Genomic DNA, 14711 nt, shown 5'->3' with positions numbered 1-14711 from the left:
ATTATAAAGGATTAAGTATCAAAAAATATGTGAATAATAAATTATAAAGGATTAAGTATCAAAAAATATAAGTGAATAAGATAAATTATAAAGGATTAAGTATTAAAAAATATGTGAATAAGAAATTATAAAGGATTAAGTATCCAAAAATGTGAATAAGATAAATTATAAAGGATTAAGTATAAAAAAATGTGAAGATAGAGGATGAACAAATGGTCGAATAATGGAATAAAAAATACAAAAGAATATGAAATAAAAAAGTATAAAATTATAAAATAATATCTCATTTCTCATCTCCGTTGTCTTTCAGAATGCTTCAAATTAAAATCAATCAGATTTAAGGGAGCACCTTCATTCGTCCTATTTGCTACAGGACATGTCTGAACATTGAGGATTATGTTTACAGGGCCTGACCCCTGATGCTGTATTTGTGTGTATTCATAGTGAAGTTTCGATTGCACTGCATAAAAGCATGGAGTGCTACTCCACATTGCAGTTCCACAGTTCTCTGCTAACTAGAGCTTGTGTGCCTTCCAATTGTCAATTTAATCTGATTATCTGCAAAGCCATGTTGTTCTCAGATTCATAACATCAGTTTGTCGGTGAGTGCAACTGGAACTACTGTTACCCATGGAACAACAGGATTGATTATCGAGGTTTACTCCTCTAGATCCACCGTGTTCTCTTTATGCCTAACCATAATAACAGAGTAACCTTGAGAAGGATGTGCCTCTTCGCCACACACGGACGGTCATTCGCTATGGAGAGGCTGTGTATTGCACCTCAAATAACGCTGGGATGCATGGAGACCAGTCAGGGGATGCCTGATGGCCACTTGAAAAGGTACTACTCCTCTGCGTAATATCTTTTCCCCCCACAAAATAATAATAAAGGTATAAGAAGTACAACTTAGTGCATATGAGCGCATAGTAAGTATCAACAGCAGCAAAGTGTGGCCAGTATGCAAAAAGATTAGCAGTAGCAGAAAATTGCAACACATGCTTGGGAACAATTTTTTGTCGCATCATCTCACATGCAGCACCAGAGGGGGTCTGGTGCTGTATGTGAGATGATGTGTCAAAAAATAGTAAAGAAATGATGAATGTGAGAAGTGTGAAGGGCCAACGATGTCATCACATTTTTGCCAAGTTTCAAAAAAATCTAATGAATGGGGCAAAAGTTATGGGGTAAAAAGTGTAATTTTTTGCAATTTTGGGGCATTTGTGACCCCTGGGAACACCAAATCTCAGTGAAAATGGACAAACGGTGCAGTTTCATGCCTTAAGATATGTATATTTGAATTCAGCACCATGGAAAACCACTATACCACTACATACATATCAAGTTTTTGAGTAAGATGAAAAAAGAGCTCCAAAAAGGCATGTTTTTTCAGCCCTAAAAGTTCCAGAGCGATGCGAACCAGATTTTTGCCAGGGTCACCCATACTGAATTTATATTAAGAACAATGGCCTCCACATTTTGGCCAAGTTTCAGGAAAATCTAATGGATTGATCAAACGCTATGGGGCAAAAAGTGTCTTTTTTGACCATTTTTGAGTCCTGGGGACGTCCAGTGTAAATGGATAACAGTGCAGTTTTAGGCCTTATCACATGTATATTTGAGTCGATCACCATGAAAAACAACTATATAATCAGACATATAAAGTTTTTATTGAGAAATATAAAAAAAGAGCCACAAACAGGGGTGTTTTTAGTACTAAAAGTTCCCAGGATGCAAACCAGAATTTTGCCAGGGTCACCCATACTGGATTTCTATTAAGAAAAATGGGCTCCACATTAAGTTTCAGAAAAATTCAATGGATGGATTAAAAGTTATGGAGCAAAACCTGTTATTTTTGGCCATTTTGGGGCATTTTTTAACCTCTTTTAAGCCCCTCAGGACGCAACGGGAATTTTTGCAAAAAAAAATTTTTTTACTGTGTACATCTATTTAATAAAATATAATTTGTGGCAAAATTTCAGGAAAAACTAACAGACAGTTATCTGGCAATCGCCTAGAATAACGGACGCCACTGAAAACATAGGTCCCTCTCCGATAAATCAGGGTACCAAAAACAAAAGTTGACATCAAAGAAAATGGATGTATAAATACCAAGGACAAGAATTGGCCGGCTGTGCCCAGTGGGTGGTCGGAAGAAATAGAAACGCTAGCCAGATAAAATGAACATGTGGCAGCGAGAGACCTTAAGCGATGCCGAAAGTTACGGTAATAAAAAAACTGTTCAAAAGAGAAAAATGCCGACTTGCATATTTTTTTTATTTGTCCATTTGTGACGTAATGGCCACGTTACATTAGATTTATTTTGTATGCTGTGACTTTGCATTTTATCATAAAAGGGTCAATATGAAGAAAAAAAATAAAAATAAACGTTACTACAGAAAAATGCCGTTGCAAAAGAGACAAAAAAAAAAAAAAAAGTCAAGAGGGGAGAACTTGAAACAAAAACGATATTACACTAATCAGTGAGTACATTTGTTTGCTTATTTCTTTTTGTCTGCTCACTTTCGAATTTTTCTCTGATCTTGTAGTCATATTTTCTTGTTTGTGGGGAAGGTGAGTTACCGTCGATGATGTTTTAGTCTCAAATACAAAGATTTTACTTTTACCGGTCAGTTATGCATTATTATAAGTCATATTGTTTCATACTCATTTTAACGTAGCAAATAGTTTTTGTTTTAGAGAGAAATTTGGAATAAACTATTTTGTCTTCAACATATTTTTATAAATTTGTGTTTGGACTGTTTAAGAGGTATCTTCAGTTTTATTATAAATTACTAAACTTTTAAAATTAAAAAAAAATCTTAGCTGGAGGTTTTGTAAGACTGGAATAAATGTTTAAATAATTATAATGCAAGTAAAAATACATACTAAAGTAAGTAATAAAAATAAAAAAATAACAATAAATTTGACTTTATTCTATAAGAGTAGTAATTTTATTCTAAGCTTATAGGTCGTTTATAATTGACTATTGATCCTGCCATTGTAAAAAATGATTATTAAATATGAAGACATTGTATTTTTTTTGCATAAGAAACTGAAAAAAAAAAACACACTCATTTATAGCATTGGCTATCCTACGCAAATTATAATTTTGGTTTTATTTGCAAGGTTTTTCACTGTGTCTGCGCCTCATCATTATGAATTCGAACAACAGCTTTTGTTTGTCTGTATTTTGCTATATGGATTCAGATAAATATGGAACACTGAAATATTAAAATGTTAAGTAGTTTTTATTTTGAAATAAAAGCAAGACTGCGTGATGGTCAGGTACGAGGGGCGTGCAATAAATAATGCCCTTGATCCACTTCTCATAGCAGTAGAGCAACAAAACTTGGCACAGTTATTAGTCTTTCTTTACATAGGAACCACTCAGAGTTATGTATTTCTCCCATCGTTTGATGCAGCTCTGGAGACCATTTTTGTAGAACACCCCAGGTTGGTCCTCCAACCATGATGTGACTTCAGAAATCAAGGCTGCATCATTTGGGAAACGCTTTCCTTTCAAAAACAACTTCATGGCTGGGAAGAGGTGAAAGTCAGAGGGTGCAAGGTCAGGAGAGTAGGGAGGATGAGGAAGAATTTCATAACCACACGCCCGTGCTTCTGATCTGGCGACATGCGAGTTGTGGCCCGGAGCGTTGTCCTGCAGGAGGAGAGTACCTTTGCTGATCTTACCTCGCCTCTTGATTTTGATAGCTTCTATTAATTTCCTCAAAAGTGAAGCATAATAGGCTCCTGTAATCGTGATACCCTTTGCCAGGAAATCTGTCATCACTACTCCGTCCTGGTCCCAGAATACTGTGAGCATGACCTTGCCAGCGAAGGGCTGCACTCTTGCCTTCTTTGGAGGTGGTGAATCCAAGTGCTTCCACTGCATTGATTGGGCTTTGGTCTCTGGAGCAAAGTGATGGACCCAGGTTTCATCCTATGTAATCAGTCTTTTGAAAAATTTTGACTCATCTTCTTGGCACATCTCTAAATTCATCCTCGAGCACTCGACGCGTTCTCGCTTCTGGAATGGTATGAGCAACCTGGGAATCCCTCTGGCAGACACCTTATGCATATGCAAATGGTCATGAATGATAGTTTCCACAGACCCTGTACTAATCTTGACATCTTGGGCTATTTGGCGAATAGTAATGCGCCGATCTTCCAAAATGGCAGCCTCAACTTGACGGACAGATGCCTCATCAATGGCAGAAGGGGGGGGGGGCGACCAGGTCTGGGAGCTGTTTCCACAGACTTCTGGCCATGTTTGAATTCACGATGCCAGCGTTTTACAAAGTCATATGATTAGGCATTATCACCATAAGTTTCTTTCATTTCATCAAAAGTCTTCTGTGGTGTATCTCCTTTCAAATACAAAAACCGGATCACTGCTCGACATTCAACAGGCTCTATGTCACACCTGACTCAGCTCAAACACCTGTAAAACAGAAACCACAATTAGTTCAGAGCTATAATTGCCACATAACCCGTAGAGATATAAATCATTGCACATGCAAAATTTCAGCTCCATCAGACAACTGGAAGTGGGTCAGGGGCATTACTTATTGCACACCCCTTGTAAAACACTTGACATGGAGGAAATTATTTGTTAAAACTGAAACTCTTCATGGTGATGAGGTGCAGCACCTTGTATTACTACTGTGGTAGAAAGATAAACATGTGAGGTGCTCAAAATCCTTGGTTATAAAGATGGAGGATGTAAATAGCGATAATTTTTTTTTTTCTGTAGATAGTCCGAAAGTTGTAGACAGAATTCAGACAACAGATCAAATTTCCAGGGTATACACATAACCTAGCCATAGTGATTGGACTTTGGTAAAGATGGTTTATGAACAAAGAAGCTTAATGGGTCGCGGAAATTAGAGAGTAGTAAGTGAATAAATAGTGCTTGAATAAGATAGATCTACTGATGCTTAATGATAATGTTAAACTGTATTTTGACACGAAAAGGGAAAAATTTGATAATTGTTGCATAAGATTGATATCCGATCAAGTTGGGGGCACAGATGATGCCTCTGGCCCATTGAGTCAGGTGTCAAACGTAACTGTCTCGCCAACCAGAGGGTTGAGCACATAAGAGACAAAAAAAAGAAAAGGGTCATGGACTATACAAAGGGTTAGATTAACTAGGGTTCTCTTAAATAATCTCAATAGCAATAAAGAGTTAAATGAGTCATAGAACTAGGAACAATGTTATAATTTGTTTAGTCAAAAGTTTCAAAGAAGTTTTAACCAAAAGAAAACTATTTGGGCAGTTGGCATAAATAGCTATCAATGAGCAAGGATAGATAGAAATGTTATGATTGATATTGAGAGGAAATGAAGGGTTTATGTAAAAGAATAAGAAAAAAAAAACTCACATAAAAAATGTATACGTATAAATGTATATTGAAACATTATAACGTGTTATGAAGATTATCAAGAAGCAATAAACTGATTTTATTACTAAAATAAAAATACCCGTTTCAGTTTGAGGAATTTACAGATTCAGAACCAACAAATATCAAAGACTATGAAAACTCTGATTTGGTCTTGGAATGATTTGTCTGGCTTTGTAAAATATTTTTAATATTTGAAACACAATCAAGCTGAAACACTGCAACACTGCTTAAGTGAAATTGTATACTTTTATACATGCTGAAACTGTTGTTAGTTTTCTCTTTCCAAAATTTTATTTTGTTCAAAGTGATTTTTACAATACAAGAAAATGAACCTCATTCCTTTTTTTTTTTTTTTTTTACACGGTGGTCACCACTTATCAAGGCCCATAAGCCACTCAGGGATAAGGGTTATTGCAAGTACAGTACGTTAGTGTGGAGATTTGATGAAGTGTTTACTTAAATTTTGTGAAAAAAAAAAAAACCCTCACTATTCTGCATATTTATAGAATATTTTTTAATTTATTGTTTTCAAGCAAATTTTTAAGTTTTTTTTTTTTTGGTGGTGGTGGTGGTGGGGGGGGGGTACATTCCTTCCTAAGCTCCACTTCCTCAATATTGAACTAAAAACATTAGTTACTTTTGTGCTGTAATGTTAAATGTTAGATATAATCATGTTCTTGTCCTTTGTTTTTGGAGAGAGCAGTTCAGAGAACTATCATAAGGGGAAAAAAAGAAGGCAAGATAGGAAGAGAGAAAAACAACAAAACAGAAAAATAAAGCGAGGAAGAGAGAGCGAGAGAGAAATAAAATCCAGTCAAATAACGACAATAATAAGGTGAAACTCTAGGTATTTAGCAAGAATCAGCCTTTCCTTATTTAAAAAGTGAATTTCAAGCAAAAATCAGAGAACTCATCCATGGAAGGCTCTAGCAATTTAAACGGAAATCTACTTTTTCTAGATTAAAAGAAAAAAGGCAAAATTATGCTAAAAAGCAGAAAACTCGCATCAATTTGTGGTGGGCTGGCATTCCTTATTATTTGAAAAAAATTTTTATGATTAAAAAAAATAAAAAGTTACAAACCTTCATTTTTTATTTGCATTTCAAGTTTCTTGATCATCTCTTCCATTTTAGATGATGTTGGGACTTTTCTGGTGGATTTTAATTTCCTTCAAAGGAAAACAAAATTTATTTTATGAAAATCACTTCAAGTTCAAAATGAAGTACATAGATGTTGACAAGTCGGCTTCAAAGGAGATAGACTCCCTTTACCAGGTTAAAATACTGCTTACATCTGCCAATAGCCTATACCACCATTTGCCAATGCATGAATTTTTGCCACATCTGACCTGGTGTACCAAACACTAGTTTGTCCTTCTTGGACAGGGTGCAAAAAAAGAAAAAAAATGTTACACTTTCTTTATAGGAATTCATTGTGTTGCCAAGAATATATATTCCAAAATTCACAATGATTGGTTCAAAAATTCCTTTAAAATTACCACTTTTCTAGGTTTTCGGGGGTGCTGAAAACGAAAATAATGTTTAAAATTATGGCAAACCAGTAGTTGCGAAGATATGAAAAAAAAAAAAAAAAATGGTAATTTCAAAAAGTGGAGGATCACTTTTCTATAATAATTTAATGCAAAATGAGCACCCACTTTGTGGCCACCATTTGGTGGGAGGGGGGGGGGACTTTATTTCCAACCTCGGAAAATCTTTTAAAATTACCACTAACGTTAAAAATTCCAGGAAACAAGTAGTTTATAGGATATGAAGAAATGCACCCACTCTATGCCCACCGGCTAAGACCGCCACAACACCCCTCTGCTCCTATATTGCCTCCCACCAAATGTAAACAAAATGTTTGTGAAATATTAAATTGTTCTTCTGCTCGGTTGATGTTGGTGTGTTACTTACTTTAAAATGGTTAATTACACTGCAGAAGCACCTGTTGAAAAACTATACAAGTTCTATATCGAATATCTCCTCCAAAAAAAAAAAAACAAGAAAAATATAACCCCCCTCCCCTCCAATGATAATCACAAAGTGGGTGCTTATTTTACGTTAAATTATTATAGAAAAGTGATCCCCCACTTTCTTTAAACTAACATTTCTTCACATCTGGGAAACTACTCATTTGTCCTAATTTTAAACGTTATTTTCATTTTCAACGCCCCAGAAAACCTTTAAAAATAGTAATTTTAAAGGTTTTCGAGGATGAAGTGATTTTTCATATTTATAGAGAAAAATAATTAAAACTAATGTCCTCATTTACTTGCATCCTCACAAGGGCAGAGTTAGTCAGACACAGGGCCAATTTTTCATGTGAGCAAAATCCATCGTCCGTTTTTTTTTTTTTTTTTTAAATTTAATCGGTGTTGCCCAGGATTTATTATAATAATTATAACATAGCAAGTGTGTTTAATTGCCTGCGAAACAGATTTTCTTTATAATTTATTTAATATCTTAAATTAAAAATGGTCAATTTTTATGACGTGACCCAGCATTGTTTAACCCCTAAAACAAATTAAGACCTGTTTTTTTGTGGCCTAATATGTTTAAGCAGTCTTTATAAATAATATGAAAGAAGAAATTTTGAAAAAAAAAACAAATTATTTTTAAAATATAATTTTAGTATGGGGGATAACTTTTCTATATAAATTTAACGTAAAATGAGCACCCACTTTTTGTTCACAAAGCGTTCAACCAGTCATGTCATCTCTAGCATTTTTTTCAAGTTTGGCGATCGAGGGGGGGGAGGAGGAGCAAAACATGACAAATACAATTTGGGTGGGCGGGGAAGCGGGAATTTCATTTAAAACATAAAATAACAATAAATTTAATTAATTTTTATGAGACCATTCTGTACTTTCACCTAAACCCCAAAATATGAATAATTCATTTTTTTGGTGGGGTGGGGGATTACATTAGAAATATAAAATGATGAAAAATTTCATTTAATTGTTTTTGGAATTAATTTTTGATAGATCTGTTTTTGTTTTCTTTCTTTTTGCAATCACACGAGCATTCGCAGCTATTTTTATTGAAACAAAGGTTGTTATGATTTATTTTTAATTATTTTTTTTGGGGAGGGGGGGGTCTTTCCAGTGCTCAATATCCGGAAAATAGTTTCTTCTCTTTGTAGCCCTTCTGCCGAAATATCTGGTGAAGAGGGTATCACATACTTCTTTTTTTGGGCGATTACATGTTTTCATCCATTCTTTTATTTTTGTTGTGGGGGTATCCATGTTGCCCATGATGAAGATGATTAGTATACAGGTGTATTTCAAACGGAACTTCATGTCAACCCAGGCAATGCTGGGTACCATGCTAGTATATATATATATTTCTATTAAAACAAATATAATTACTGATCTAAGGGAATTAACTCCGAAAAGAATTATATCAGTCGAATTCAGTGCACATTTTGAAATATTAAAATTATTTTGTCTCTACATATAATTGAGTTTAATATATTTTAGTTACAGCAAAACTGGCATTGGACTGACTATTTCCCGAGATGAGTTTGTAATTAAAAGATATTCTAATTTAACATCCAAATCTGACCCCAAATATCGCCATGGGCATGGAATATGTGCTTACATTAGAGATGACTTTTCATGTGGTAGGGACATCTCCAGAGAAGACCCTAAATTGGCCTATATGTGTTTTCGGATGGCACTTGCTCACGCCACTGCGTTTATATTTGCCCTCTATTACCCCCATAACAATGGAGTTATTATCTTTAATAGCATATCCGAGAAAATTAACTACATTTTGTCTGCTTATCCTTCGGCTAACATTCACAATTGTGGAGACTTCAATGTTCACAATGTGGAATGGTTAACCCACTCGAACAAGACAAATGATGAGGGGAGATTGTTACGATTTCTCCATTGCTTATGACCCAACTCAGATTGTTCATGGACCTACCCATGTGCCTGACACTGATGGTCAGTATGCAAGTCTTCTAGATCTTTTTCTCACAACTTACTCTACTATCTTTCATCTGTTCATCTTCTGTTTTGTCCCCACTGAGATTTTCCGACCACTCAGTTGTTTCGGTTAAGATAAAAACAAAATGTAATAAGTCCTCCAACATACCTCTCCATTGTACAGTATATCAATGCTCTAAGGCTGACTAGAATAGCTTTCGTACATTTATATCAGATTTACCGCTGCATTCCATGTTTAAAAATAATGTCATAGTATCAAACCTGATGGAATGGTTAATTGTAGGTATAGACTGCTTCATACCCTCCAAAACATTCCAGCAAAAACCTAACAGCCAGCCATAGTTCTCTTCAGAATACTCTGCTGCCATTGCACACAGATATCACTATTTCTATTGCTTCAAACATAATAGATGTACTGAGACTAAAGCCACCGTCAGAACTGCCAGCAACCACTGCAAAAAAGTAATAAAGAATGCGAGAGAGGTGCATGCTCAGTCCGTAAAGTCTAAAGTAGTTGAGCAGTTACTTGGTTTCCACCAATTTTGGCAAATAACAAACAGGGTCCTGAATAAAAGTGTGTGCTCTATCCCAACCATCATTAATGGATCTGAGGTAATAAACTCTCCAAAACTTTGCAGCTAATTCTACTCTATGTGATCATGGCTGCCAAACTCATATTTTCTCCTGTGTCTGAAAACACATTATGTGACATAAAAATATCTGTATCCAAAACCTTTATTCCAGTAAAGCAAATGGTCCTGACGGCATTCCAATTATAGTGCTGAAAAAGCTTCAACCAGAACTAGCTCCCATACTTACAAAGCTGTTTGAATGTTGTCTTAGGGAGAATTGCTTCCTTTAAAACCTCATCAGTATGTCTAGTATTTATGTAGCTGGAAAACCTCATCAGTATGTCCAGTATTTAAAAATTCAGATGATCGGTCATCTCCCTCTCAATGCAGACGAATAAGTCTACTATGCATCATGAGTAAGTTGCTAGAATCTGTTAAATAGAGTAATCAACCTCCTCAGCAAAAATAACCTACTCAGTGATAGGCAATATGGTTTCCGCTCTGCTAGATCAACAGTAGATTTGCTAACAGTTATATCTCATAGGATTAGCAAATCTCTTGACGGCGGCTTCCTTTCTAGGGGAATTGCCCTTGACATATCAAAGGCCTTTGTAAGTGCATGGCATAAAGGTCTACTCCACAAAATCTTAAGTTACAGTATAGCTGGAAATGTCTTTTCAATTATTAAATCATTTCTCTCTGATAGGTTCATAAGAGTAGTGGTTGATGGGCAAAAATTAGAAGCTCACAGTATTAATGCTGGAGTCCCTTAGGGCTCCATCCTGGGCCCTATTCTCTTCCTGATCTACATCAATGATCACATTCTAAGATCATTCGTAAACATTTATGCTGACAACACTACCATCTTTGGGAACACTTCAAAGGCCGTAAACGACCAAGTTTTCTGATTCTCTCTCCTCTAATTTTGATCATATGGTGCAATGCAGAAAAAGATGGCTGGTTAATTTTAATGCATCTCAAACCAAACTTCTATCTTTTCATCATCAACGTTCTAATCCCCGTCTGGCATCAATGGAAATGAATGGCTGTCTTGGGGCGGCTCCATGTTTTGACAAGCTTCTAAGTCTAACCTTTACTCTTAATCTGAGATAGAACACATACATCAAATCTGTTGCCAAGGCTGTTGGAAAAATAGTGGATTGTTCTACCACTCCACTAGATATTTCACTGCTGATGCAATGCTCTACCTGCATAGGAGCCAAGTACGTCCACATTGAGTACTGTTGCCACATCTGGGCCAGAGCTGCTAGAAAGACCTTATCCTGCCTTGATAGAGTTCAAAATAGACTTTGTAGCCTAGTGGGGAATGCCTTTTTTCTTTTCCTTGCAACCTCTTTCCCACAGAAGAGATGTTGCGGCCTGTTTAGCCTATTTAGGATTACACTTCTGACTGACAAGACAAACACCAAAGTGCCCCACATATTATTGGGTGGTGATAAAACACACTGTTGGACAATCATGACTGAAACTTGGTGGTCAAATCAGGAACAAACTCAAGTTTATTTGTACCAAATATGGTTGGGTGGCAGAAAGGATTGTGAAAAATTTGCCTGCTTATAAAAATGGTTTATGACAAGTATTTGTTGACATTTGATTTGAAGACGATCATGTTGTAGTCCATTGGGAAGCAGTACTGTAGTAACATGCTTCACAGATGGGAAATTCCTGGAAAGAAGCTGTTTGATGTTAGACACATGTAGAAAGAAAGGAAAGTTCTTGGCAGTTGCAATAGAAAGACAATATCTTGCTGTGAATAAATGACTTATGAGGAAGCAGGCATTAAAGCTGAGAGAAAGACTAGCAATGTATTTTCTTATACAATTAAGACAAAAAAATTGAAAACAATACAAATTTACTTTTTAGCAATTTCTTACCTTTTTAAAGGCACTGTTTTTATACAAGACTTGAAAGGACTTGTCTGCCGTTTTAATGAGCTAATGCTGTTTGTTGGAGGATCATCTTCCTGAAACTAACATGGAAACAAGGGACAGTCAGTGAAAGTAATTAGATTTTAAATCAAAAAATAATTACATACAATTGAAAAAAAAACAACAACCTACAATCAGAGAATTATTTAGTGTTCAGGAAATTTTCAGTATTTATTAATAAACTATTTATAATAAAATATTAATAAATTATTATCTTCTATATATAGAAAAGGCAAAATGTGTGTGATCATTTTATGTATGTCTCGTAAAGGCTTTTTTTGCTGACGGTCCTGGGGGGGTGTTACTATTGCTTAGAACTGTTTATATACCCCCTAGATAATAATATCTAGGATTTGGGAACGCAGGTTGCCTCTAGTTTTTATTTAGGTCGATTTTTACAAAATTATTGCTATTTCAGCCCGTCTTGTGTTCATTCAGCCTTTTTGCATAAAACCGAAACTAATTCAAAGCTAAGGCAGTGTTCCCGGCAATCGGACTGGGAAACGTCCAGAAGCAATCAGCTTTGATCAATGTGAGGCCAACCTCCTTATATCAGACAATTGCTATTCAATCTGGATAATGGGGAGCTGGTTCCCCCTCCCCAACATCTTGGGGGAAAAAAACCAGTCAAAGTTAGGTAAACAAACCTAAAAGCTGCCCTGCAGCAAAAGTTAACTCCATGACTTCTATTTGACCTCATTAATAAGCTCAAATAGAAACAGCAGAGTTAACTGTTATTGCAGCCACGTGTCCCGCAGCAAAAGTTAAGTCCACTACTTCTATTCGAAGTCATCAATGACGTCAAATAGAAGCAGCAGAGTTAACTTTTATTGTGGCCACGTGTCAATTCTGTTTTTAATACTTAAATAAATTCAAACGTGTTTCCGTTAGTATTTCGCGGTGGCCCAATGGTTAACGTCGCATGTTTTTTTTCACACTTTAATTTCCAACTTTGCCTCAAGGGTTCGGGTTCGAACTTTTTTTTTTATTTTAACCCCACACCTCCAGAGTTTTGATTTACCCAAAACCACACACACCTCCAAACACCCGGGCAACGCCGGGTACCCCCGCTATTCTATATATATAAAAGCGAAAATGTGTGTATGTATGTGTGTTCGCTTTTTGTGTATGTTTACAAAAGGCTTTTTTCGCCATGATTCTCGGTTGGCTCGCTCCTTCTTAAAACTTTATATGCTGTCTAAATAATAATATCTACGACTAAGGAACTCTGATCACAGCTATCTTTAATTTACCCGACTTTTACAAACTATTTTCGAGATATTTTTTGATCTCCGCGTAGCGGGGAAAACAGAAACTGGCTTCCAGCGCAAAACTAGGTCAAACATCACGCGACTTAACATTCTCGCACTTGTTAATTTCACTTTATTAACACACTTATCAATTCATCTGTTTCCGTGATTGAGATGGTTAGGTAGCAGGTATATTTTTTCAATTCCTTTCCAACTCCGCGTCAAAGGTTCGGAGTTCAAGCTTACCTTTCTACTAAAACTTTTTTTTCTTTTACACCTCCAAACACCCAGCCAACGTTTTTTTTTTTAAACAGGGTTGTTTTGATATACCCCCCTCCCCAACACACACACACACACACCTCCAAACACCCGGGCAACGCCGGGTACCCCCCGCTAGTCTATTATATAAATCTAAAGTGTGTGTTTGCGTATGTCTGCCAAAAACTTTCGACACACACAATGAACACTGATAAAAATCGGTATTATTAGAAAGATTGGTCTCCCAGACCACAAATATCCAAAAATTGGCCATAAAGATTAATTTTGTACTGGTCAACTGAGCGTTTTTTTTCAAAGAGGGGTCAGTTTTTGTGTCAACATTTTTGCAAAGTTTATTTTGAACACCGGTGACATTGTAAGTCGCCGTGCGCCTTTTTTTTCATCTCCCTTTCCTCTTACCATTACAGGTTCAAGCCTAGATACTGCGGCTAATTTTTTTTTTTTGTGCTCACATGGGTACTCACTGCTATTTTCATTTTTTTTTTTTTTTTTTAGGGAGTTGGGTTTTTTGGGTTTTTTTTTGCATTTGCATGGCCATTTTGATTGAAACATTTTTTTAGGGCTGAGTTGCTCAATAACCTTACTATACCACCTCTCCACACCCAGGCAATGCTGGGTACCCCTGCTAGTTAATAAACTGTGGTTATTAATAACTAGTTTTGCCAGCTCATTATGGCTTTGCAAAGTTTGCAATTTGAAACCAAATGTTTAAATAATAAATGTATCCTTAATAAGTTCCTGCAAACAAGACTAATTCAAGTAAATAACCAACATGTTAATATTTGTTTATGTTAATACAAATTCATTTATCTTTTAAATAAGTTCCTAATGAAATCAAAAGAAAGAAGAAATCAATTTACTTGAGAAAAATATGGCATTATTAACAGAAAAGAGGAAATGAAAGCAAGGGGAAGAAAACAAGACAGTCAGTCAGTAAGCCAATCCCTCTTTTCTCTTCTTTTGCTTGTCGGTAACATTTCTAGCAAGTGATATTACAATAAATTTTTTTAGTAAATTATCCACATTTTTATTAAATCATTTTAGTTACTATTAATAATGACAAAACTAGTGTACATGTGTGTGTGTGTGTATATATATATATATATATATATAAAGGTCTTTATATCATCATCGTCATATTTGGTTTAAAGTATTGTTTTACATGCTGTTATGCATTAAACATCTTGAAGAAATTGACTGGCCAGGTCTTTATTCATATCCCTTTCTCTCAAGTCTATTATTATCACTTTCTCTCATATTTTCTTTGACCTTCCTCTGTGAACTGAACCTAATAC

The 14711-nt window shown here is 35.6% G+C and overlaps 1 protein-coding gene across 1 annotated transcript in view; it reads right to left on the bottom strand.

Annotated features, from left to right (window-relative positions):
- LOC145266283 (uncharacterized) overlaps nucleotides 1–14711 on the bottom strand; it is a 47366-nt gene that overhangs the window by 10877 nt on the left and 21778 nt on the right. The window contains exons 4-5 of the mRNA XM_080121825.1: nucleotides 11834–11928; nucleotides 6494–6579 (exon numbers count right to left, since the gene is read on the bottom strand). Of these exons, the coding sequence (XP_079977951.1) occupies nucleotides 6494–6579; nucleotides 11834–11928 (181 nt within the window). The remainder of the gene's footprint in view (nucleotides 1–6493; nucleotides 6580–11833; nucleotides 11929–14711) is intronic.

The sequence above is a fragment of the Euprymna scolopes genome, chromosome 41, assembly GCF_053919585.1.
Source record: "Euprymna scolopes isolate OS-2025 chromosome 41, ASM5391958v1, whole genome shotgun sequence".
NCBI lineage: Eukaryota > Metazoa > Mollusca > Cephalopoda > Sepiida > Sepiolidae > Euprymna > Euprymna scolopes.
This window is presented reverse-complemented; position numbering and strand designations above follow the sequence as displayed.